The 26,276-nt window shown below is 38.4% G+C and overlaps 2 protein-coding genes across 5 annotated transcripts; one reads left to right on the top strand and one right to left on the bottom strand.

The window, feature by feature from the left end:
* Window positions 1–4,900: 4,900 nt before the first annotated feature.
* On the bottom strand, window positions 4,901–7,567 carry galr1a (galanin receptor 1a). The gene is made up of 3 exons (XM_043218159.1): window positions 6,601–7,567; window positions 5,990–6,055; window positions 4,901–5,774 (listed from the first exon to the last, which is right to left on the bottom strand). The coding sequence occupies exons 1-3, from the start codon at window positions 7,252–7,254 to the stop codon at window positions 5,457–5,459; spliced, it is 1,038 nt and encodes a 345-aa protein (XP_043074094.1). The 5' UTR covers window positions 7,255–7,567; the 3' UTR covers window positions 4,901–5,456.
* Window positions 7,568–17,111: 9,544 nt separating this feature from the next.
* mbpa (myelin basic protein a) lies at window positions 17,112–24,704 on the top strand. Of its 4 annotated transcripts, none has more exons than XM_043218119.1 (6): window positions 17,112–17,419; window positions 18,492–18,560; window positions 19,665–19,691; window positions 20,033–20,053; window positions 21,383–21,472; window positions 23,227–24,704. In XM_043218119.1, exons 1-6 carry the CDS (start codon window positions 17,127–17,129, stop codon window positions 23,396–23,398), a joined length of 672 nt encoding a protein of 223 aa, XP_043074054.1. In that variant the 5' UTR covers window positions 17,112–17,126; the 3' UTR covers window positions 23,399–24,704. The 4 variants fall into 4 exon arrangements, with proteins under 4 accessions (XP_043074054.1, XP_043074056.1, XP_043074055.1 ...); XM_043218122.1 differs by having other exon boundaries at window positions 17,161–17,419; window positions 18,456–18,560; XM_043218121.1 differs by lacking the exon at window positions 21,383–21,472.
* Window positions 24,705–26,276: the final 1,572 nt, after the last annotated feature.

Genomic DNA, 26,276 nt, shown 5'->3' with positions numbered 1-26,276 from the left:
ATGATCGGCATAATCTCGGGCCGAGGAAGATTGACAGTTCATTGCAGAAATCAATATTTACAATTTACTTCTTTCAACGTTCATTCAGGAAGGAGCTGCCATGTTCCCCTCTCACGAAATAAGCTGATCATATCTTTCCCAGCGCGGAATGAGTTTCCTCACCAAAAATGTGAATCTCTCTCTATCTATTTTCCCTCTTTCTCTTTCTATTTTCTCTCGTTCCCTTCTTCTCTCTCTCTCCCAAATCAATGTGTGTGTCTGTGTGTTCTAATCTGCTCTTTGATGACAGTAAATCTTTACCCCTCAATGGCAAGCAACACTGAACCACTGACACCATTTCCTTTGAGAACAAAGGGACAGACCAACAGCAATCCCTCTCTCTCCATGTTCCTATCTCCATCTCTTCCAGCCTCGTTCTCTCGTTCCCTTGCTTTCTCTCTTCCGTCTCGCGCGCTCACTCACGCAAACATTTGGGCTTCGATGTACATTAACAGGCAAAGTCATTAATCATCTTCATGTTCATCTTTTTGCGTAGCGCGTTAGCTTTAGATTTAATCCGGAGAAAGAAAACTGAATAATTAGCTGAATACAGCTTTTAGTGCTATCTTTTATAAACGAAACTTTTTTGCCACCTTTTTAAATAAAGCACGTCCATAGAAAAATTCAATTTAAGCAGCACATTGCTTTAGTTCTCGTTCAACACGACGAGAACCGACCCTGAAAACCTGCATTTATAAATAATATTCCTATAAAAAGAATTATTTCTTTGAACAGCTTGAGGAGAAACACTTGACAGCTTTTTGCGCAATATATACACCTATTTTTTTCACATTCAGCCCGATGCGGAGTCTATTCACTCTTCCGTACTGATGGAACGATTGGGTGGTAATCTATTGTTAAACAGCATTTAATGTGAGAGATGAAAATGTCAGGCTCACACAAGCAATCAATTCATATCTCATTAGTGCATATTATTTATGACAGCGGTAATGACCGGGGAACAGCTCCCAGGAGAATAACACAGACCTCAGCCGTCAGGGGCGAATAATGACAAATGCTGCGGTATTATACGACTATAGAGTCCAATACTGAGGGCTGGCGTGGAGTATTATTGATTGTCATGGGCTCTTTAAGAGATGTATGGCCATCAGCTCACTGCGGGGGAGGAAGAGGAAGAGAGAGAAAGTGGAACAACAGCAGCATGATCTCTCTCGACCTTTATGTGCAGTTATACAATTCTAAAATGGTTAGCCGGATGCAGATTGGTCACTACAGCCATATTAATATCCGCTGTGTATATCTAGGATTGGGTTCAGAATATCTCAGATTATTAATGCTTTTGCCGCACAGAAGCATTCAGACCGAGGGGTCGAGGTTTTACTGGTTTTAGTACGGCCCTCTTAGCCCCTGCTTTTAGGTTATTTTTTTGGACGGCTCCTAAAAGCGCGTAATGGATCGAATGGACGTCACAGCTTTGGAAAGTTGCTATAAGGGCTCGGGACCGCGCGCGTTCTTAACGTGCCACCTTAGTCATTAATCACATGGCGTTTACGGCTCAGATTATAGGCTCAAAACAGCCTGGCACCCAAATAATACACTGCATCAAAATCCAAACCCTGAAGCGGTTTCATTGGCCGACGCATTTGTTCCATATTTGGCAGCTTATTACAAAACCTACAGTATTGCTCGTTTATGCTGTCCTAAATAAGTATGAAAAATACATTGGTTTTCTTTACATTTTTGTAAATATTTGATATTTAATTTTTTTTTTCTTTACAAAATCACATATTTTGCGTGAACCTTAAAAAGTGAGTGATTAATGTTTATTTTGTTGTCAGTAATCTCTTTCCTATAACTGCCTTGAAGCACGGAATTAATAATTCGAAAAATCACTGCAAAATTATTCAATACTGTCCTTAAGATATACCCTAATTGTTTGACTACCACAGGCTCTTATATGTTTCATATTGTTTTCCAACACTCCAACACTTGTGAAGTAAATACATTTACATTATATATGTAATGAGTTCATTGCATATTTAGTAGCTGACACCCTTTATCTCACAACACAGAAAAGACTGCTTGTGCGTAATTCCTTAATTATAAACAAAATAGTTCTGGCACGATTCTGATTGGATGAGCCAATCGAAACCATTATAAATTATACCAAACTGCCAACTATCCACAATCCCGTGAATGCAGGAAAGATTTAAATTATATGATAGTCATAATTAATTTAGTTAATGCGCTAAATTTCACGTTGATTAACAACGGATATAACAGGATATATTTGTATAAACTGTTTAATTTTTCTTATTATTATTATTATTATTATTATTAATAATAATGGCCATTTACTAATCTTTTTTTTATTACCATAGTGCTGTTACTATAACAACATCCTCTCGAGGCTTTATACTGATAACACATTGATATGTTGCTGGGGGCGTATTGTGTGCCGTCTTTGTTTAAAAATGGAGGAGAGAATTCTGTTACAATTTGAAGAGTACTTTTTATACGAGTGCTGCGATTTATTATTATCATTTTAGATTAATTTGTAGTTTGTTTGGTGGGTAACGACTCTAATGACACAGAAGTGACACTTGAGTGAATTTCTCGAGGGGTTTTTACATATTGTGAAGCCGCAAGCTTTGAAATGCTGTGCAAGCCTGACCTCTGCCGGTCAAACTTAATATAGCAACTTTTTGTTGCGGGATTATTTTTTTGCGCTTTGGGAATTTATTATGGAAATTAGTTCGGTAAATGAATAAATATAGAGGATAAATATAAATAAGAATACATATGAATATAAAAAAAAATAATGTTTAAACGAGTTTAAATTTTTACTGTATAATCTATTTATGAATAAATGAGAAAAAGGCAGACGTCTAATGCTGTTTAGGCTATAACTGCTTTTCCAGTCAGATTATTTTTTTTTTTTTAATACAGCAGGATAATTTGCTGGTTGAATGACTTGCTGGTGCAATTCAATATTAGAGAAAAAAGTAAAGAAAACATTTTATTCCATATAAATAATTTTTTTTAACTGATATTTTACAACAGAAAGAAATTCTCATAGGTGCACTCTCACGTAAAGACACACATTCGCTCACACGCATGCACTCAGCACACACACACACACACACACACACACACACACACACACTCACGTTGCAATCAAAATGGATCCCTCACAAAAACTCCTGCGGTGAATATCTTGAAATCTTAAAAATGGAATCAGAGGAAGGCACTTGAAGTTACAATCTGCACATCAGAGAAAAAGAAAAATAGCCCTTTTTTGGCGAATCATTTTGTAATATTACTGCATTATTTACAGCGTGCTCTGACCCAGTGAGTTCTTTTTTTACATAATGGTTTTATATGAAAGCATGTAATAACACAACCTTAAATTTTCAAATCTGCTTTTTTCTGTTTATGTATGTATATGCAAATTCTGTATCTCAGAAAAAAAACAACAACGTAGAAACAATTTACTTAGCTTCGAACACAATAAAAAAGGGTTGTCCAGTAACACTTTAAATTAATTTTTTAATACAGTTTTTTATAATATTAAAACTAAAATATTAGTATTGTACAGAAGTTATTACTGTATTTGGGTAACAGAAGTTGTAGATGAACATAAATGAAAGGACATATAATGTAACTGTTAATATCACAAATTTATATCCTTATGATCCCATTTTTCCATTGAGTCGTGTTTTCTCTTCTTGCAACGGAGCAAAAATCAAGACCTATTGGATGGAAGCTTCCAGAAGCAAGTTTTGGTAGATCATGGTGACCTATCACGCACGCACGCACGCACACACGCGCGCGCACACACACACACACACACACACACACACCAATGATGTAGAATTACAACTCCTGTTGCTCACTGAGACTGCAGGACTCACTCAGGTACCGCACTGTCTCCATGACGACAGAAAGCAGGATACTTTAAGACAGAAACTCTTTTTTTTTGCAGCACATGAAAGAACTTTACTCATACATCACACAAAACAAAACAACATAACAAAATACAGTTGTGGATATATCAATTTCACCGCAAATCTGTCAAAACGGCACATTTAGAACCCTGTCTCGAGAGCCGGGAGATCGTGACGCCGCCGCCTCACGTGACCTTCTTATACTCCATTATCAGTAATTCGGGTACATTTGCCACAAAGGTAATCTCGTCAGGTCTCCCGCTGCAGCGATAAGATAAACATAGCCTCTTTTCGTGACCCTGCGAGAGTGCGGTGATTTATGATTGGATATTTTTTTTTACTTCAGCGTGCGCTAAATTTAAATTGAGCCTCTGCATTTCCATCAAAGTTAAGGACACTTATGAATTTTACCCCAATAATAAAGTCAATTTAATACACTTCAAGTGGCTGCTTTGCTAAAAGCGACATTTTATGCAGGTGGCTGGGGATTTGACGTAAAGACTGTGACATCACTGGTTTCCTGTCTCACGCTGTCTGATTCAAAGAGAGTTATTTCGAAAGGGTCTTTCTTGAATATGTATATACATTGTTTTGATATATGTATATACGTTGTTTTGATCGTGATACACATGATTAATTACTGAATGATACATGATGTTTTAACACATGATACTGTGTATGAAATATGTGAGTTTATGTTAACTTTTTTTTATTTGTTATTTTGTGTGTGTGTGTGTGTGTGTGTGTGTGTGCGTCAAAAAAACCCAAATACAGTTTGAGATTGGAATGCACATTGAAAATGAAATAACATGATTTATGAGAATTGTTAAAACAGAGTTGTTTGTTTTTGTAAAAAAAAATAATTATATATACATTGTTTTTTGTGTGCATATATATATATATATATATATATATATATATATATATATATATATATGCACACACAAAAACAATGGAAATAGATATAATATTATACAAGCATTTGCATACTTTGAAAGATGATTACATTTTATGATGATGTTACATAATAAGCCACATTGTTAACATGGGTCGTATATATGAAAATAATTTGTCATAATGCAAGAACATTTAATCATTTGGACTCTGAAATCTTAGTATGACTCAAGATAACAGCGATTATATTGAAATCAGTGTCCCTGAAGGAAAAAAGACGTATCCCATCTTTACCTCTTACCATCTCTCTCTCTCTCTCTCTTTTTTTTTTTTTTTTTTTTGATTGCACATATTTACAGGCCATGCATCACTACGGCTTCACAGCAAGGTCTCGATCGCGTTCCAAGGAAATACACAGCAAATGCTTTTTTTTAACATGTCAAAAGGCAGCCATCCAAGCATGTAACCAGTTGAAATATTTAACCGTGTTAAAATTTTTAAATCAATGCCTAAACTAGCTTCTTGTCTTCTCCAAGGCTTAAACACTCAACCTTGGCTCGTTTGCGAGCGTTTAAAAGACACGGTAAATCATGACGAACACAACAGCTGCAGGAACTACACAGTGGTGCAGTTGGTGGACGGTGCTGCTTCTGTCTTGCTCTTCATCTCTCTGGCCTCATTTGTAGGGCACTCAGAAGCCACCTGACAGCGGAACACCTGCTTATACGCCTGCCTGAAGTTCTCTGAGAGGAACGCGTAGATAACGGGATTAACAGACGAGTTGCTGTAGGCCAGGCAATGAGCAGCAACGCGGAGCACGAAGGACGCCTGGTTCAGGGGGAAAGAGCCAAACTCGACCCACAGGTGCACCACGTGATGAGGCAGCCAGGACAGGCAGAAGACCACCACGACCACCAGGACTGTCTGAGCAGTCTGACAAGAAATATGGAGAGAGACATTTTTGCTGGTCTTTAACAACACGATCAACAACTGACATATATATGTGTAGACAGGGCAAATAATAATATCATATAACACATATATAATACGAATTATTATATATTACCCTATAAACAAGTGTAATAAACCTAAAAAGTAATAACTGTTTACAAAAATGTTTGAATGAAAGCCCACCTGATATTTCTTACCTTCTTTTTTGATGCCTCAGACTTCTTGGAGACATTTCTTAACTTTTTGTGCAAATGATTCAGGACCTAAAGACACATTGGTACATTGGAGATTGGAGTGAAAATATGAGAAATGCTCTGTGATGTAGAATGCGACACACTTTTTGAAGTGAATCTGTTTGTTAATATTGTATAAAGATATTTTGGTAGCCAAATCAATTTCGTTGTGGTGCATCCAACAGCTAGATGCCATTTTGTTTTCTTGTGACAAGACAAAACTGAAAAAAAGTCACGTTCTCTTCGTGTCAGATGGAAAAACGTAGATAACAAATGGGAAAAAGGGGGGAGAGGGGACTTTCTTATCATGAATTCTTTATGTTTCCCTACATTTGCTTTTCTCACATTTTGCATTTTAAGGATAACATAAGCTATTACACCGATATGAATGTGTAAGGGTTATATTTAAAAAAAAAAAAAAAAAACTTGGGACATGTGTTTGAAAGTAAGATCAGATCGTGTTAATTTTGGACGTCCTTATTGGTCGTTGGATTGTAAAACAACCCCATTTTCCGTTTCGCGTTCATAAAGATCGTGTCTCCCAATCAAGCAACAATTAAAGGCGAGACACTGACCTTGGCGTAACAGAAAGATATCAGAATCAGCGGCAGCACGTATCCGAAGATAAAAGTGCACACCACGTAGATTTTCCTCTTGCTGTTGTCTGGCCACACTTCCCAGCAAAACGTGCTGTTGTCTTCACTTTCCACGATGCCCTGGTAGTAGGCGACCGGAGTGGCCATGGCGAAAGAGAGCACCCATATGACCAGCACCCCGATCAATGCGTGCCTCGCGACTCGAATGGAGGAGGACTTTCTGCAGTGAACTATGGCGATGTACCTGTCCACCGACATGGCCGATAAGGTGAAGATGCTCACCAACATGGACACGGTGAAAAAGTAGTGGATGAACTTGCAGATGAAGGCGCCCAGGATCCATGTGGGCAGCATGTAAACCGTGGACTGAAAAGGGATGCAGAAGAGCAGATATGACAGATCCGCCACGCTGAGGTTGAGGATGAAGATGTTGGTGGTGCTTCGTTGCTGTCCAGGTTTGCGTTGAGCCAGAACAGTGATGACCAGAGAGTTTCCCAGGACGCCTAGCGTGAAAATGAGTCCGAAGATGAGAAGCGTGACGAAGTTGTCGGTGCCGATGCCGAATAAGGTTTTTTCGGGCGCCTCTAAGTCCACGTTGCCCTCGGGTCTGTTCAGCTCGCTGCTGATGTTCATCTTCAACGCGAGCTTATTTTGACGCTTCGCCGTAGAAAGTTCTTCTGCACTTAGTTTTCCTGCTTTATTGATTCCCTAGAAGAGAAGGGTGGCTTGGAAGATCCTTTGAAGTTCACTGGCGTCCGGCAACGGCGAAGTTTCGGCAGAAAGCGCTCACTCACGCGCATCACAATACAGCCTGTGCGTTTTTCGCGTTTCATAACAGTTCTCAGAAATAAAGTTTTGTGGTAATCCAGTTGCTTGCTCACGCCGATGGCGCTCACAGATTCATGTTTTCACCTGCAGGAGCTCTTCTCTGCTCGCGCTAGGTGGAGAAGAGCTGCCGCAATAAAATATTGCCTGTGTGGACGTCACCGAGACACCAATTTCTCAGCCCCCCCTTTTACACTTACACGGGAAAAGCGCTCTTGCATTGACGGGTTCTTACGATCCAATACTTTCCCTCTCTTTTCTCTGCTGTTAGACCCCTTTCAACTCCCATATGTATACAGGGACAGGGAAAAGTGAACTTAAAAGTTGCACTGCAAGCTGTCCTTGAGATTAATCATCAAAGGCTGTTTAAAGTAGCATAATGCGTTCAAAAAGCAAACCCCTAAAGCGTTCGCGAAGAGAGGGGGTTGTGTAAGGCAGCATAACGGCAAATTTAGCTATGCTTTTACTGTAAATGAAATTTGCAGGACATTTGTGATTAAACAAATGGTAGAAACCTTTGAAAGTAACATAATGGCAAAACCTCCATTAGCCTAAGTTTGACAGATTTATTTCAGGAACTGCCGATACATACCGAGAAAACAAATACATACATAATTTATTAGTACCAGGATTTTAAATCTGCAGTTAAAGCAATACTGCCCTTCACGAATCCTCTCCCGTGGCCTTGCGGGACAGTAAAGTGTCCATGTGCATTTCAGAACCTCACCTGAGATAGTAGGTTATCCGAGTATTGTTTTTTTGCGAGGTTCTACGAGTTCCCCACATAGGCTTTTTGCATAGGCTGCTGTACAGTAGGGAAGTATTTGATTTCAGGATTTGTCAGGATTAGTGGAAATTAATTTTTTGTCATTTTATGTCCCCAAGTGGCCCGCACGCTCCCGTTGAGAACCACTGGTATTACGAGATTCTACATTTGAAGATCTCTCAAAAATGAAACAGTTTTATCCCATCGTTATGGCTCTTCTATGGGTTATGCCCTTTCATTTCAAGCTCTTTGGAGACTCGTGATCAATTACCTAGGCACTGTACAACATTTATTATTTAAGAAGCTAATTACACATACAAATTGCCTCCCCTCTCATAACGAACGGTTTTATTTGACCTGCACTGCCCAACTACCGACATCCGAAGAGGAAACGCAACTGCGCTGTCCTCAGGGAACCAGAGATGGTTAGTCATGTGAGATTGTTGAAGAGATAACCATATCTCCAGCTTTCTCGTTGAGTAATGACGTGGCCCAGGGAACTATGACAACTGAATCCATAATGAAATTATTTTAAAAAAAAGTAACTTGAGAGCTTTCACGTATCGTCTTTTTAATGAAAAATCATTGTTATGATAAACAAGAATGGTGATGTGGCCCCACATGACCTGAAATAAAAGCTCGCAGTGCACCAGCAGACAATGTGAGAACACCTGAGCACCTGAGCATATTTATTTTATGAGATAATACAACAAATACAAATCAGTGCAGAGTTTCTCCAGAGAAATTTAAATGAGCTTTTAGGAATTTGAACCATGGAAAAAATCTGACTCTGAAGTGCTGTGATTGTTTTTAGGGTTCTTCTCAGGAGGCCTGAACATCTCACCGACATGACATCCACCGAAATGTTCGATGTTTTGTATCATATGGAAAAATAAAATAAATAAATGTGATATATCTTACTCCAGCCGCTCATGAATTTTCCTATACACACTGAATGATTATTAGGCCGCTCTTTACCGGTTTAGATTGTTTTGGAGTCCTTCAGCCTTTTGTGTGCTGCCCCTGTGAGATCCTGAGGTACTGATGTTTCCATGGTGACCGGTTGCCTCTTCTCTAAGACCAAAACATTTTTTCTCTCACTGTGAGAGACCGTGTTGGAGCTGATCATGTTTTTCTGGGTCAGATGAATCAAACACAATGTGGTTAAGCTCCTCACAAAGATCATTACTCATCTAAGAATCCATTTTAATCATATGGTTATTAAAAGTGGGGAAAATTGTTACTTAGAAGGTGTCATCAGGGCTTTCAAAAGAGTAATGGTCAGCGTATGCATATACTGCTTGTTTCAGCACCATGGACAGAGGCCACAGACTCACAGGCCTTCAACTGATGCATCCAGTTGCTCTCAAGATACTTCTGGTGGCTTTTCATTTGGGAGAGACAAAGCAAGTGAAGATAATTATAAATTTACTGTCGTCGTATTTTTGACAAGTCTGGCGCAATGTGCCCTGAAGCGTAAAGTTATTAGTCATTATCTCTCCTTTGGTTTCTGTAATAGCCAAATCTCCTCTTGATTATTGTAACAGATGGGTCCATGAAATACATAATTTTGATAGACAAAGCACCTGATCATAATCCTGAATTGCAGTGTCTCTCATAGAGAAAGTGCAAACATCTGCTGCATGAAATTATATATTCAACTCATCTGAATATGCAATTGTTGAACTGCAAAATCTTATTTATTTTACCGCCTTTCATAGTTTGACACTGTTAACAAACGCTCCAAAAGCCAGAAACAAGTCTGCTGCGTAAAAGTACTCATTTAAAACTGCAAAAAAGTTATTTCTTTTTTACATGCTATGCAGAAAAACCCCTAAATGAGACATAAGTCTGCTGCGTAAATTTATTCATGAAAAACTAATTATTAACTAAACATTATTGATTTTTTTTTGTATAAATACTCCCAAACTAGACAGGTCTAGCACTATAAAATACATTTTTTATGAAGCTCAATTAAACCTCACCTCAATATATCATCGCTGAAAATACTGAATATTTATTTATGTTTTATGCTGTAACGGAACCAACAAGACTAGAGGTGTGCAGATTTTTTTGCAGACAGTGAACAGAATCCAGGGAGCTAGGTGAAAGAGGTAGCCTAACCCAGAGACACAAGCAATAGTACAAATGATGTGCAGGGTCCGAAACGGCAAGCAAAGCGTAAATCCAAGGAACTTGGAAAAGGTCCAGAAACAGTAAGGTAGAGGCAAACTAACTCAGGAAACATGGAAAGGCTCCGTATTGTAACTACCACTAGAACAGCAATAAGCGCTAGGCAATGCTCGGCGACTAGATCAGGAAGTCAGCGTTTCTTAAATACTGTGTTTGATTGCTTTTAGGTGAGTAATTGGTTACAGCTGTGTGCAGTCAGTGCCATGGATGATGGGAAATGCAGTCCGGGGTGATGTGTAACAGTCAGCGATGACATCTTATGGTGGAGCTCATAGACCAAATTCATGTCATATGCTTTAATTGTCTTATTTGGCATTAAGCGGAAATACTCCTAAACCAGACATAAGCCTGCTGAATAAAACATGTTGTTTAAGAGGATTTTATTGTTGAAAATACTGAACTGCAAATAATATTTATTTCCTTTTAGTCTCTAGCAGAGTTTTTTAAAGAAGTCTGCGGAATAAAATTACTATTGTATGCTATGCATTTAATTTTTTGTTAGTTTTTTCCCCTCCTCATACATTAATTCAAAGATTGATTATATGTTTTTTTTTTCTATTTGCTTTAAAATAAAAGTGAAATATCGTGTTTTCTGCAATGCTGCAACATTCCTGACAACTTATTTGCCTGCACCGAACGATGCTCTTAATTCACCACCATTTTTTACCCTTCCTCGTAACCCGAGGCAATATTCTCAGAAATGAAATCGTGAACAGATCTGAAATGAGAGGTAAGCCTCAATTTCAAATGTCTTCCCAAAGTCATTGCCCTCTCATGCGTCCTCTGAGGTAAGTACCCTGGTGTAGACTCTTTTGTGAAGAATGCCATATGATCTGCTGGAGGTTTTTTACACAGGAGAGGTCCGACATCGGCTCAGAAAAGGGCCCGAGGGATGAGTGAGGGATGAGTGATTGTGGTGCTTCATTTGAACTGTGGAGGGGGTAAGAGAGCATCATTATTCTCTCAAGACTCCAGTCAAGAAGAGCAGAAGCTCTCGTTCTGGTCAACACCTACCAAAAGAGGAAGGAAGAAACGAAGAGAAACTAGAAAAAAAAAAAGTCTATTACGTATCTGTCAGTTCTTTTTAGAAACCTAATTCACACATTCACTCAAGTGCTTAACACTTCAGAGATAATGAGTGCTTGCACATTTCATAATTGGCTAAATTCTTCGTTTAATGAATTTAGCGTTGGCTTGTTTGGTTAGGTCTTAATGGACAGCGGTGATGATGACTCAACCCAACATGTATTATTGTGTGAGCCTGAAGAGACCTTTGCACCCTAAAAATAGTAACTGTTCATGTGGAAAACAAACGGTTTGTGTGTACACAGCTCTGGCTGGCTCACTGCAGCCGATGAATTTCAATCGAAGCCCCTGCTCACTCTGTGAAGCGCAGAAAATATTTGAACCAAAACATTTTTAAAAATATTTTGCAACGGCCCTGATTGGTTAACATTTAAACGTACAGAAAGTATGAAATTGATTTCAAATTTGTGTTTCTAGTTTATAAACTGAATCGAGTTTGTATTCACCTACTTATTCGAAATCAAAATGCAAATAAGATTGTGATGGTTGACACACACCCGAATATAATAAAATATGCTCTCCTTACACACATTTGTTGTGCATGCATTTGTTAGATTAGAAGATCGGCTCTGTGCACTTTGATTTTTAAATCTTATTCAGGAAAGGCAGCTCATTTTCTTTTAAAGGGACAGTTCACCCTAAAATTTTACAATTATCGTCATTTACTCGTTGCAAACCTTCCACTTATGAATTTGTCTCGCTCTTTCTCTCTCTTCAATACAGTTCAGCACATATTGTACAGACATATGTAGGACATTGATGCAGACTGCATTTAGCAAAGGCAGTTCAAGGTCAGAAATGACACTAATGAAGATGATAGGACCACTTAATTTCATTCATTCAGGTGTTCTTTAATTTTTGAAGAATTTCATAGAAATGCAATATAGATTCTCAGAACTCTTAGCACTTGTATTATCCTTTTTCTTTATTACATTTAAGTATTACTGGTGCGGTTATGTCTGTCGGCTCTTTCTGATAAATTACTCCGTTGCATGTTGCTAACAACATCAAGGTCAAGTGCTGTACTCAGAGAATACATATACATAAATGTGTGCTTCAGCGCACTTGGATGAAAACATCCACAAAATATATGCTGTAAATGTCATTTGAAAGAGCCTTGGATATAGTCCACACACAATATTTGTTCAGTATTTTTCCATTTTAATTTTTCTTTTATGGCTGCGACAAAGAGCTCCAAACAAGCACTGATATCTGGCAAATGTTTCTTTATGGAAATTTCCTTTAATTAACTATAATTGGTCAAATCAATTAGTTATATTTAATGTTTTGATGCGACAATCTTTGACATGTTGCACCTACATGGAAACTGGCCAGTGTCTTGTTTATATGCTAGCATGAACATTCATAGGAATTGGCTAATGAATGATGACATCAATATAATTAACGAAAAACAAAAAGTGGGATGGAGACGTTTTAAAAAAGGATTTTTCCCTATTGGTGATAAATGTAATAAAATTGAAATTGAAAGTGCAGATCAGGGCCTCACACAGTAAATGCTTCTTTATTACCATGCTAACCCTACGGCTTGCAAATTATGGAAGTCCATTTTCCAAAAAAAATGTAGGCCTACCATTCCTATTTTACCTCAGTTCTCTTTGACAGTCTGTACCGTTCTCATCCAGATTGGTGTCCACTTTTTGGGGGGTTTTCTAAAGACAAGACTCTTAAATGTTTCTTGTTCGCGACACAACAAATCTCATAATTTGACACAGTGACTGTCGTAACCAACACCAAAACAAATTGTGTAGTCTGAGTGGGTCAAAAAATGTAAAAATAAATAAATAAAGCAATCAGGTACTGTTTGATTAAATCTGTAGTATGTAACTTTTTTTGGTTAAAATTGATCCAAAGTATTCAAAACTAGCTTGTTGCCCTACTTTAGCCCGTTTCACAACAACAAGCTTATAATGATTTTAACTATACTATATGCTAAATGAAATTCTGCACTGTAAAAATGTTATGCCTTTTTTTAGCTGTGGTAAATATGCGTGTATTGAACCTTCTGCTTTGTCTAACCAAAACCAATTAAAGGATAAATAAGAGAAGGGCTCTACATATAGATAAAATAAAAAAACAAGGTTTTCTGAGTCACAGAATAACAACTGTGAAGAACAAACTAGCATGAATTACACTACAAAGACTCCATTGTGTGCTCGGTCTGTGGCAGCACTCAGAGACAGGGCTCCTCCAGTAAAGCTTTGATTCTGTAACACAACCCTCTATGTCCTGTACACATCCCATAGACAAACTCTTATGTCGTGCCATATGTCAGACTGCCTGCCAGTCATGTGTCGTTGATTTCTACCAAAGGATTCCCGATCATTCATCAATGTGGTCACCGGAAAGCGTTGATGTCACACATGTCCGCTGGTAACCGCGGCCACCTCCCTCCTGCATCTCAGTGCTCGGGTCACTGGAGTCATGAAGAATAGCCATTGTGAACGAGCTTTTTTTTGGAAATACATTTGATTAATTACTTGCTTTGAATTTCAATCGAGCTTCCGAAACAAAAGTTCTTCTGAAATGTTAATATTTTGGTGATTAATGTTTTGTACTATGCTAATTCAGTACAATAAACGAATTCAATAAACTTTCCTCGGATAGGCTTTGAATAGTCGTAACAGAAATTCAGTAATTCACCGACAACAACAAACCAGCACTTCTCTATGCACTTTGTCCTTGGTATATCTGATCTCAGTGTGCCGGAGGCCTGTCCTAATTGTTCCTTCTGGTGGGTAAACAAGGCAATGCTAATGCCTCAGTGATGGGCCGCCAATGATTCCATCAACTCTTGGCATCCTCTCTCAACGCTGGACATAAGCATAATGCTGCCATTTGTTTTATGTCACAACAATATCATGCCCTCACTTGGCACTGCCATGCATGGGCAAAAACTCACAGAAACGGTCACTTTGCGACAAAGAGTACAGAGAGGTTTCAAAATTTAATGGAGTTCCCATTTTTGTTCATGAACTATATTTACGGTTAAATAGGGTGTCGATGCACATTATGCAGTGGGGATTGGGATTCAAATGTAAAGGTAAAAACTAACACAAACACACACAGTCATACAACAACCGATATATCCTTTCTAAGCAACTGATACACACAGCTCTGTAATCAGAGTTTTATTACTTGGCATTTAGATTTACCTTTGAAGATCAATCATGTCATTTTGTGTACCCTGAGTGACTTTTTCAGGGTAAATATCCATTTAAGCTACATGCAGACTTAGTCTACAGACCATTTCACAGTGATTTCTCCTTCACAAATGGAAGTGGTGATGGGGCCAAAGCTGCTCTGTGGGCGCCTTGGTCGTGATCCGCATACTTCTCGTTGTTTTGGGCTCTCTCCCATGTTTGTGTCCCACAAGATCACATCAAGAATTGTATTGTTTGCCCTTGTGTGTCTTTCACCCCTTTCTGGGCAACAAAGCCTCTGGTCTTCAGCACAAGGCCACTTGCAGTGCAACCTGCCCACTCTCTGCATTCCTGCACTGATCTCTTAAAGAGCAGTGGGAGGTTTGTAGATAGCCAGCCCTTCAGCCAACAGATGAGCTTCTGTGAACTGGCCAGAGTGAACAAACACAAGATTCTAGCTCCATTTATAGAGACTCAGGGTGTGCTATAAATTGAGAATGAGAGGCCAGGCCAGCCTAGTTGAATATGCTCATAGGCAAACACTTGTGAAGGGCATGTTTTGAGAAGATGCTGTGAACTTCTGCAAATACTCAATGTGTTGTCAACAGCTCACAGTAGAATTGCACACTGAATATAAAGTAATTAACAAGTGCAACGTGTGGAAATCTGTTTGTGTTTAATTCCACTCATGCTTATGCTTATGACTGAGAAGCACAGATTGTTGTAAGAACCCACCTGAGGGTCCCTTTGAGATTGATTACAAGGTGTACAAGTACAAGGTGTCCCTGGATAAACATTCTTGTTGATCCTGGAACAACGTTTCAATCAACCAATCAGATTTGAGAGATCATTTTCAGGAAATAGGTAGATTAGATTTAGGGGTTGTAAGTAATAAGTCGATATTTTTGGACAGTAATGTCAATCCAGGGTCATTACACTAAAAATAATTATACTAAAATGATACTAAAAATTGTCCATGTTCACATATTACTTGCTCTGCATTGTCTGCACTTTGTGAGATAAAAACGAATTATGTCACTGGTGCACATAGTGCATTTATACAGATGAATCATAACTCAGAATATACCAATAGTTTAAGTAGAAAATATGCAGGATATTATTCAATACCTGTTACATGCTCCATTCCTACTTAAAGTGTTATTAAAGTGTATTTTAGATAGAAGAATCACAAAGAATATGGACATTTTAACACGTTTCAGCATTCTTTTACATGGAATGCATTTACATCTTTTAGCCTGATTTAGATTCAGCTTTCCAGCTGCAATCATATGGCATCATTTCAAAATTACCGCAGGTCTAGTTTTGATTGTATATGAAATTGAGTTGATGCGTTTACAAATTCCGTGCATCATTTTATGTCTGCGCTGTGTTTTTTTTATATTTCCTGAGCTATTTCATATATGCCTCATTATTATGCCTATTTGCTCAGTAGTATTGCTGGATCTCTAGCCTGAATGAATTTCCTCTACTAATGATCTTGTGGAAAACATCTTGAGGACAAAGGAAATTGCAGCCTCACATCTGGATGATCACAGCGATCCTTTATATGATCAGAATTTTAGATTTTTTGGCGACAGATAGCACTACAACAAAACCAGAATGCATTTTGTAAAACGACTGAGTAAATAATAAAAACAGCATATTTTTTTACTACGAAACACAGTGGCCTTTGTTCTTTGGCCAAACTCACGGCCCAAACAACTGTCGATTGTTTGAAAAAAAAAGCAGGAAAAAACAGCATGCAAAAGCCAACGGCAGAGACGGATTTGTCCGTGTGTTCATAATGTTTCTCTGAAAAGCACGGTGGGCACCACGCTGAGTATCTCACACAGCGGTTGGTTAATGAATTGCAAAGTCATTGAAAATGAATTAATTTGCAGATATTTCAAGATGGGAAGCGAACAGAGCAAGGTTGCTCCGTTTATCCAGGATACAAATTGAAAGACTTGCTCCAAGAAATCAGTCCAAGAACTAGCTAAGAGCATTTTGAAATCAAATTTATCAATGAAATAATAGAAGGCGTGCCCCCTCAACTGGCGCATGACATCATCAGGGTGTGCCTGTATTGTTTAAACTTCTGGAGATGTTTCATTCACACGGTATGATGAAGCACATGGCAACATATGTCTGAAGCGAACCATTCCAAACCGCACACGTTGCAATATACCATATGCGATTTCTCAATGTAAACTTTTCCGTATAAGGAACATGAGTCATCACGACAATGGTTTGATTGTGCTGAAGCCGTTCTTCACAGCGCTCTGCTTCTTTCTCATAGACAGGCCTTGTTGTGCTCGGCCCGTGTCGAGGCAGATGTGGACTAGAACAATAGCAGCTCCTTTTATCAGAGAGCAGGGTAGTGACACCCTCCGCGGGCACACAAGGGCTCGAAAGAATGCCTGGCACCGGCCCAGAATCACTGACGCTATTACAGACCCACCTCATCTCCCGTGATGCCATGCAACGGAGGGGACGACACCTTCAAAGGCCAGCCCTTCTTCCTTAGAAGCGCCGAAGACTATCGAGAAGGTTTGCAGAGTGTCCCCAGAGCGGACTTTGGATTGAGTGGAGATAGACATTCGTGGGCCGTCCAGACTGTAGACCACCAAACAGAGCAACACCTAGAATGGCCACTGCAAGCACCTCTGGACAAAGCCCCTTCGGGCTGGGCAGGAAGAAGAGGTCCCCTGGTCTCCTGGATCAGATTGGCAGGTTCTTCGGAGGAGACAAAAAGAGAAAGGGAAAGGTGAGTCACTTTTTTTATTTTCACTAAAACGTGTTTCACAAACATTGGCATGGTCAATGACAACTTCTTGCTCAAAATTACAGTATAGCTGAATTTCAATATAGTTTAGGACTCTTTTTGAGTTTGATTTTGGGTTGCTTTCAAAAGGATGTGATTCACAGACACACAGATACTCAAATTCAAGCTAACTCTGCACTGCAAATGGACTGCCAGTTTTACATATTGGTTGATACACATGACTGTCTTATGTGCACGCAGTTCGCCATGGAATCGTACATGCGTACTGCTCACAGTTTAAACCCTAGTATTTGAGTTTCTGTTTATTTGCCATAAAAAGTCTTTATTTATAAATACTGTGCAATAATGGACCATTTTAAAGCTACATTTAAAACACTTCATATGTATTTCAGGGAAATATATTCCAGGCTTGTTACCAGATAAGGCCAGGATTTATTTCATACAGCAATTGAACAAAGAATTTGGGCTTAAATCCTATCGATATGGAACAAATAGCTGAATCTGCTTCAAAATAACGTTCCTTCAAAGATCAATGTTTAAAGCCTGTTCAGGCTGCTTTAGCAACTGATTATATTTACAAGCCTTTTTTGGGGGGGGCTTCTTCAGTAGCAATCAATCACGGGGAAATGGCATAAATTTTAAAACCAATGAATTCTCACAGCATTGAGAAGCTTTGGGCACAGCTGTTTGCCGTGCAAGTGATATCATTATAGGGGTTTGCTGTTCCGCTGCTAAAGTGTGGTTCAATCACTGCCTCTGAGTAGATCTATTGACAATCACACCTCCTTCTAAGCATATCTATTCGAGGGCTAAGGTAAATTTAGATAAGCATAATATTTTTATTTCCATTTTTACCACTCCTGTTCACTTGTGGCTAAATCGTGCCACAAAAATCAGAGAGATTTGCATTGTAGTTCGCCTAAATTGTGAATCTTTAATGATTGGATTTCAATTCCAAGAAGTTGTCGTGCTAATGTATGTTGCAACTTGATGTCGTTTCTCTTTCATTTATTTGAAGGGCTCATTTCGTGGTCATCTATCCTCCTCTCCACAGAGACCCCAGCACTCCTCCACCCGTCGTCGTGGAGATGTCAACCCTGTGGTGCATTTCTTCAGGAGCTTTGTAAGTTTCCACGTGTGCTGCCATGGATTTTTACAAGTCTCAAACTTCAAAGAGTGACGTGAAAGCCAACAACTGCAACCCCAGAAAAGAAATCAATTCGACCTAAGACACGAGAATGACATTTTCACACTTCCCTTTGTCCTCATCTTTAGCTCCCACTGATCCAAAGGGTTTGTTAACGCTCTCAAAGCACCGAGCAGGAAAACATGACCACTGATACAACGATGTATCGAGTCAAATATATTAGAAGAGCATAAGCTTGCTTTTTTTTAAAACCAACTTCATCATGGTAATCGAAAGATAAGGCAAGCTTTGGTCCTACACATGCCACATTGTGTCTGGCCATTTGCCGTCTAAGTCTGCAGGCCAAGTTTGTCGTCATGTTCAACATGCAGCCCATGTTTTCCTTGCTACAATAAGTCCAGACTTGTTTTTCTGCGAGACAGACAACATTACACACACTTACATCACTAGTGTTAAATTCTCAGCTATTTAGTAAAGAATGAGTCACTCTTTTAAAGTCACTGTTTCAGATGAAAATGTGTATGAGTGTTAACATTTACGCAACAGGGAGGTCGGTCGTCCTCCTTTAACAGCACCTTCTTCACTTTTTTTTATTTTGTAATGTAGCATGTGGTTTGGTAAATGAGACAAATTCCACTTTCAGATGGCATGGCGGCAAAACAAGCATGTAGACTTATTTCATTACTCATTTTCTTGATTTTTTCCCCCCTGAACACAACATCGGTTCTGTCTAAACTAGATACCAGTGTTAACATTTCCCCATTACTCATGTCCTAAATTAAAAATGGTTTTCTGGGAAACGCTAATTGCACAGTTGTTCCTCAGTGGGCTTGTTCATTAAAAAGATACAGTCGCTGCCTACATTATTCATCTGAACTGCAAGGAAGCCTAATGATCGACCCCTGTAAACATCTTTAAAATGAAAGTCTTTGTTCAAAGATTGCTTATCTTGTTTGTATTATGCTCGATAATGAAATGGCTCGTTATAATACTCGAGCCTCTAAATTAATAGCTTTGGCTCTGCTTTTTGAATTCTTCAAATGTTTCTTGGCTAAAAGTCTCTCATTTGTTTCCTTGAAGGTGTCCTCTCCTCGTCCCAAATCGAGGGTAAGTCTCACATTTGTCTACTGTCATGCATCTAATCCCATTGTTTAAAACACTCTTGTTATATGTATTTATAGTTATTTCACGTCAATTTTCAGGGAGAATTCTGCAGAAAGGATATAAATGGTGACAGAGCAAGAATATGAAATTTGTAACACTCTATTAGGCCATCATTACCTCTTATACCGCCACACTCTTAAATGAATAATACAGCTGGTTCCTAGCAGATAGAATAGATGTGACCCGTAACCATTTTCTACGCACTCTTGTATCCAGCAATGAAATTGTAATTTCATCTGAGACAAAGGTTAATCATTCTACATTCTTTTTTGTTTCATGTGCAGTGGAGAGAACTTTTGGGCCTGGTACGTCATTCATCTTTGATGTGACTCACGTTTGCATTCACAGACACTCTCATAAACGATCTGATTGGCTGATTGCAGGATGCCTTCCTGTCCTATGTCTCGTTTCTAATAGATCTGTCATGTTTTTTAATCATTTGTTCTCTTTTCTGTGAATTAACCAATGCATCGCTCTAATTACAGCTGCTGAACTTTTCGCTGCGCTTTATGCGACCTTCTCGTTAACCTGCGGGATTGGATGATTTATAGGTTGAATGGGTTCATTTTGCACAAATCTCCAGATTGATCACATTTTTAGGCCATGAAATTTAGGCCCATGCCTAAATTTTTATTGCATTGTGGTTTTAATTTGGCCACATTTAATACTTTCAGTGTAATTATTGTACTTGTTAACTCACACTCTTTTCAAGATTATGTATGCATTATATATGCATTTCGATGCAGAACACATTTTGTAATGCCAAAATGCATGATATAGGCATTACTCAAAAAAATCCATTATATTTTTACCCTAATTTTCCGTGTGATTATGAATTTCCACAGCTTTTAGCTGTGCTAAAGTACATAAAAGAGTGATCTTAAGCACTGAAATGATCAGAATATTAGTGTTTTTGCTTGTTTTTCAGTTCCTTTCTGTCTTTCTGCTGTATATTTTTGCCTTGATTGTTGCGCCCTTTCTTTTCTGATGGGTTTTCTTCTGAACCAGAGCGACTCTCTGCTCCTTGATGACTTTGAGACAGCAAGGCTTTTTCTGAGTCGCAGCCGGTAAAGCAGCTTTCTCTCTAGGGGTCTTCGAACTGTTCACTCCCCCCACAAACCCATACTCCAACCCATCTACTCCCTTCCCAGGTCTTGATTCACTGACTCACCAGTGCCCCCTGTGTTTTTGTCACATGTTGTTTAACTCCACAGGCTCCAACACATAAAGGCATGCAAAAAGCAGGCATGCAGCATTGGATGTATTTGGACATTATGAACTGACACCCATCGTGCGGATCATTTGCTATGCTATGATTATTATGACATGATTATCCTCCCATGCTGCACTCTTGCCCTCTTTAAATGACCCTGTCCTATAATACTTGATATGTGACAAACATGTAACATTCTCTGTGCTGCAACCTCCTTTTGCGCTCTTTATTTGTAGATGTCGGTGCAAAAATGCACTGATGCATCACCAATCAAAACATATAGCTCAGAATCTATGTGTTATAAACACCGGTTTTTAACTCTTTTAACTCACAGTTTGATATAATATCGCAACGAAAATAGTATATCATTAAACAGCAGTGGACTGCTATCCTCTCTGTGTTCATAAACTATATGTTTTAGGCTTCCCCGTCAGCGCGTGGCACGGAGAGCATTAGATCACCTCACAGACGCAGAAGGGAACAGAATACACTCTCCAGAATCTTCAACCTGGTGAGCCTAAAACAGTAGAAAATGATTCTCTGAAAAGACTATCATACATATTAAAAAATGTTAAGGCTCCTTTTTTTTTGAGCTTTTTAAAAAAGGTTATTCTCATCTAAGAGCAATTACAGTTGATTGATGCGCCTTTATGCAAATGGTTACAAAGAAAGCAATTTCAGCATCGAGATGTAATTAAGGCTATTAAAAATCTTCGATAAGGGGATGTTGCATAGATTATTGCTTTGAAACCATCCAGAACTCATTTTCTGTGCTTGAAGAAGCATGTGAAAAAGTGAATGAGAATGTCCTTGATAAAACTATTGACTGATTCTGTTTCTGACCCAGAGTCACCTTCTGCACGCAAGTCCAATAATATCCATCTCTCACTAAAGTAATGACACCTATCCAGGGTTGTGCAGTCTTTCAGCACTCATTGAAGGTCTTTTATTCAGTTAAGCTTTTCAAAATCAATATTTATTTAGGTTATAAAGAAGGCCTGTCTCATCTGTTTCAAATTTACAGTCAAAGTTGAGTCTTTCTATGCTTTTGGTTAGTCAGTCATTGAGAGTCTCACTATAACATTAGCATTTTGAACTTTTGCCAGGTGCAGAGCATAAAGTATTCACCTCCCTTCATGTTCATTCTCATTGATTGCAAATAGAATTTGATATTCAGAAGATTAAGGAAATATCACCTGCTTCTAAAAAGAATCATTCACGCCGAAGTGAAAATTCTGCCGTGATTTACTCATCCTTATGTCTTTCCGGACCCATCTGACTTTCTTTCATCCATGGAAAGTACAGATGTTAATATCGGAGGCGCTTTTTTTCTCATACAATGGAAGCAGATGGGGACCGAGACAAAAAAGATCATTTAAGGACCAAAAAACCCAAAAAACAATTTGCTTGACACTTTTCATTTCCATTATTTGAAAACAAAATAGGTCACTGATAAAGATTGTTCATACAGGTTTGGAATAAAATGTAAGTGTTGCATTTGTTTAAATAAACTACCATTCATTAGTAAAAAAAAAAAAAAAAACATTATTTAATAAAAAAATAATACTATTAAAATAATAATTTTTTAAATGGTATTGTTTAAAAATTTCTTTTTGCCTGTGACGACAGTTGAATTACTCTTAATGTTGAAAGAAAAACTTTCTGACCCCAGGCTATTGAACGGTAGTATATTTTGTACGGTACATTTTTGCAAGTATCTGGTCCAAATCATTTCTAAACAGTTACTGTTTTTAACATTTTAAGTGTGACATTGAAGCAGTATGACCCTGACGTTCGCGTTCAGCTCAAATCATCTACCTCATCTGCCCTTTTGCCTAATTTCGTTTTCTCCCTTCTGCACTTTTCACATGACAATCTCTCCTGAACAGAGGACACAGAGAACACAATCAAATCAGCCTGGCTTTCCACGTCCATTGTGCTGTAGAGCTAGAATGCTGAGTGCTCAGATCACTCTTTTCGAAATGTAGCATAGCTAGTAATATCGCTCCTGCAATATGGATTACTGAACATTGCCATTTTTGTTATTAAATCCTTGAGTTTTGACATTGAACATTAAGGTCCTTCATCCATTCTGCTGATGCTCTTTGCTATTTCTGTGCAAGCTTCGGCGGTTATTCTTTTGTAATATGTTTCGGAACTAACATTGATTTTGACCTTGCATAATCAAGCACCGTTGTTCGAAAGGTTTCGCGTTACGCAACTCACACGACGATGACCATACTGGTTTTCTCTCTCCGATCTCAGGGAGAAAGCCGATCTCGCTCTCCACCCAAACGCTGGAGCACCATCTTCTGAGCCCTTCTCCGACCGGAAAAACACCAAGATGGAAGAGAGTGAAACGGACGAAAAGCAAAAACTTGAGAGGGAGGATCTCTGCCCTATAGATTCACAAGTCGCAGCGAGTTTAACAGACTAACATTGGCCATCTTCGCTTCCTAGATAGAGATACAATCCAAGTATCTGTTGTTACATGCCTGCAGGGTTTCATAAGCATGTGTTGACTGTATGTGTGCAAAACTGCTGCAATAGTTGTCAATGGTCAGGAGACGCGATAGTCAAACGTCTAGTTGCTTTATTGGAAGTCTCCCTCCAAAATTCAGTTTTAAAGTGGATCACCGTCCCTCAGAAATGCAGATTACCCAAAAGGTTTCATTTTTAGTCTTAACTGACTGAACTAGGCAGAATATTTCTCTGTACGAACCATTAAACATAAAAGTAAGATATAACTGGCATCGAGACCCATTACTGTATAATTCTGAATTTACCTCAGATGTATTTTACACAACGGGTTGCTTGCCTGAAATTAGTCATTGTGCTACAGCGAAGAAGCCTCTCCATAGTTGAGATCAATGTTCAGCCTCAGCGATGTGCAGTGTATTTGTGGATGTTTATGTTAATCGTGGTCCTCGTGTTGCGTTATATATTAGTTATTTCCTTTGTACCGAGAATTATGTATATAGGATTCTTTATTGTGTTTTGAGCAACTTAAAAAAAAAATGATGACCAGTTAACCTTTAGCTAACATTAAATGTGATTTATTTGAGTAATTATTTAGCTCTTTAATTAGAAACATGCCTTAAAAATGATTAATTAAAAGACTAAAAACACGATTTTGTGAACTAGGGAATAGATTCTAAGCATATCTGACGCTTGGATTGTATGCCCTCAGATGTTGCACTGCAGTACGTGTGTTAAAACAGCCTGTAAATGTTGTCTGCGTCATTATGTCTGCAATTTTGATGTTATTTTAGAAAGGTCTCATGTAATTACCAGGGGTAGGATTAATATTTAAATAACAGACATGCAGAAATCTAGGACAAACAGTCAGTGGGAGCATAAAGGGTATGAAACTGGCGGGAAAAAAAAGGAAAGAAACCTGAAAGTGTACGAGGGATATTGCGGGAAAAGATAAACGAGGAATTCTGAAAGAGCACGGTGGAGTTTATTCAGCTGATTTTTTTTTCTCTGTGACGTTTCTCACGTGTCTTAATAGTGTTCATTGTTTCGTGTCTTATAGACTATTTCTGTATGTACTGTTTCTGAAATACTGCTGAATAAACATTAGGTCAAGTATTCTCCCTGTCAGCGCTGGATTTGTCTCCAAAATGGTGCTACATTTATAAAATGCACAGGATATTCTGAAGTGGCCAGGTGTTCTGATGTAATATCTTTAACCCTCCCTTTATTTATAAAGTAACGTTAAATAAAGAATCGGAAATGTATGTAGTCCGTGTCTGATTGCGCGTCTGTTCATCCCTTGAGGTCCTCAAAAATCAGTTTCACCTTATCTTACTAAGTGTGTTTGTGCTTTTTGATTTTAATCATTTATCTTGATTGGACAGTTAGAAGTTAGGTATTGTCCGATTATTTTTAGCCCACACGCCAGATAATGCTAAAATATTAAACTAGATTGTCTATGCAAAATATTAATCTTGATACATTTCCATTAAAAATGAGGAGTAACACACACAGGAGCTATAAACATAGCTATACTGTTTAACAAAAATAGACTATTTTAGGCCTATAGCACGGGTGTGCCATAAGCTTTAATCTACTCAAGAGATGAAATAAACAATATCATGGCAGACAGGATAATAACCACACGCACATAAAGACCAGATCGGACAAACAACTGAAATCACAGGACTTAAATATTCAACGGAATTACTTAATAAACGAGACACAGGTGAAAACGCTGAGACAATTAACTAAAGTAGGTCACACTGAACACATGGCACGCGACAAAAACAATAACAAAGTTTTCATTTTATGCCTAACCAATAGTAATAAATGACTGGGCTTTTTCTTTGAAGTAAAAGTACATGTCAAAACTGCCAGTTTCCTGGCGTTAACCTTAAAACGCTAAACTAATAAGAGAAGAGAAATCAAATTGTTGATTTTGGAGATTGTCTGTATTTTTCCTGAAGTAAATGTGAGCAGAGGAATTGCCGTGACCTTCGCGCTGTGCGCTCGACCTGGTCAATTATAAATGAGACCGATAGACACTTTCTTTTAAAATGCCCTTAAAACAGGTCTCTTGAAAGTTCACTGAAAATGCCTCTAGTTTCAGAGAGTACACATAAACCTTATTAAACCTGAGCTGGTCAGGAACACCACTGATATTATTTACTATAGCTAACGCTAATAATAACAAGCTCTGATCTCACTTAATATTAGAAGGCCCGAACCACTAAGCACTTACACTGAAATTAATATTTTTTTGTACAATGCACTTGTCGTGTACATACACGTTTTTGAATAGTACATCTGTAATTGATTTTTGTACTTACATTTAACACTATGACCCATCCATTACACCTCAACCCTTAAACCAACCAGTAGCGAATGACCGAGTTTTCATTATTTTGATGAACCTTTAACTTTTAAAACTCTCTTTTTAGAAGCAACAGAAGGTTCTCGGGAAATAAACAGTCAGCTGAGGATGTCTACGCTGCACTGAAAGAAAAAAAACAATAATGACTCCAGGCGGGAATTCTCACCTCAGTCCTCATAAAAATAGAGCTTGTAGGTGTCTCTTGATGACGTCTCAGTGGACACGAAAGAAACAGTTCATTATTTGGAAAAGACAGACTGAAGCTTTCCACAAGAAGAGTGCTACAGCATGTCTAATCATAAAGGAAATGATCCATAACCTTAACAAAAAACACCAGAACAGGCGAAATCGATTCGAATGACGACTCCTCTGGTACGACCACGTGGCTATTCGCTTTCACTGAAATCACATAATATTTCCTGACTTCAAACACGCTCTTGAGATCTGGAGGGTTCACAAA

The sequence above is a fragment of the Puntigrus tetrazona genome, chromosome 19, assembly GCF_018831695.1.
Source record: "Puntigrus tetrazona isolate hp1 chromosome 19, ASM1883169v1, whole genome shotgun sequence".
Classification (NCBI taxonomy): domain Eukaryota; kingdom Metazoa; phylum Chordata; class Actinopteri; order Cypriniformes; family Cyprinidae; genus Puntigrus; species Puntigrus tetrazona.
Note: the sequence above shows the minus strand (reverse complement) of the source record. Positions and strands in the feature narration are given on the sequence as shown.

What these genes read in the sequence shown, in the direction of transcription:
- mbpa (XM_043218119.1), top strand. Translation starts at nt 17,127, where the DNA reads ATGCCATGCAACGGAGGGGACGACACCTTCAAAGGCCAGCCCTTCTTC. An exon ending in CTCCTCGTCCCAAATCGAGG is followed by an intron (nt 19,692 to 20,032) that starts GTAAGTCTCACA and finishes TTTCATGTGCAG; the next exon opens with TGGAGAGAACTTTTGGGCCT. An exon ending in GGAGAGAACTTTTGGGCCTG is followed by an intron (nt 20,054 to 21,382) that starts GTACGTCATTCA and finishes TATATGTTTTAG; the next exon opens with GCTTCCCCGTCAGCGCGTGG.
- galr1a (XM_043218159.1), bottom strand. Translation starts at nt 7,254, where the DNA reads ATGAACATCAGCAGCGAGCTGAACAGACCCGAGGGCAACGTGGACTTA. An exon ending in TATCTTTCTGTTACGCCAAG is followed by an intron (nt 6,056 to 6,600) that starts GTCAGTGTCTCG and finishes ATGTGTCTTTAG; the next exon opens with GTCCTGAATCATTTGCACAA. An exon ending in CTGAGGCATCAAAAAAGAAG is followed by an intron (nt 5,775 to 5,989) that starts GTAAGAAATATC and finishes ATTTCTTGTCAG; the next exon opens with ACTGCTCAGACAGTCCTGGT.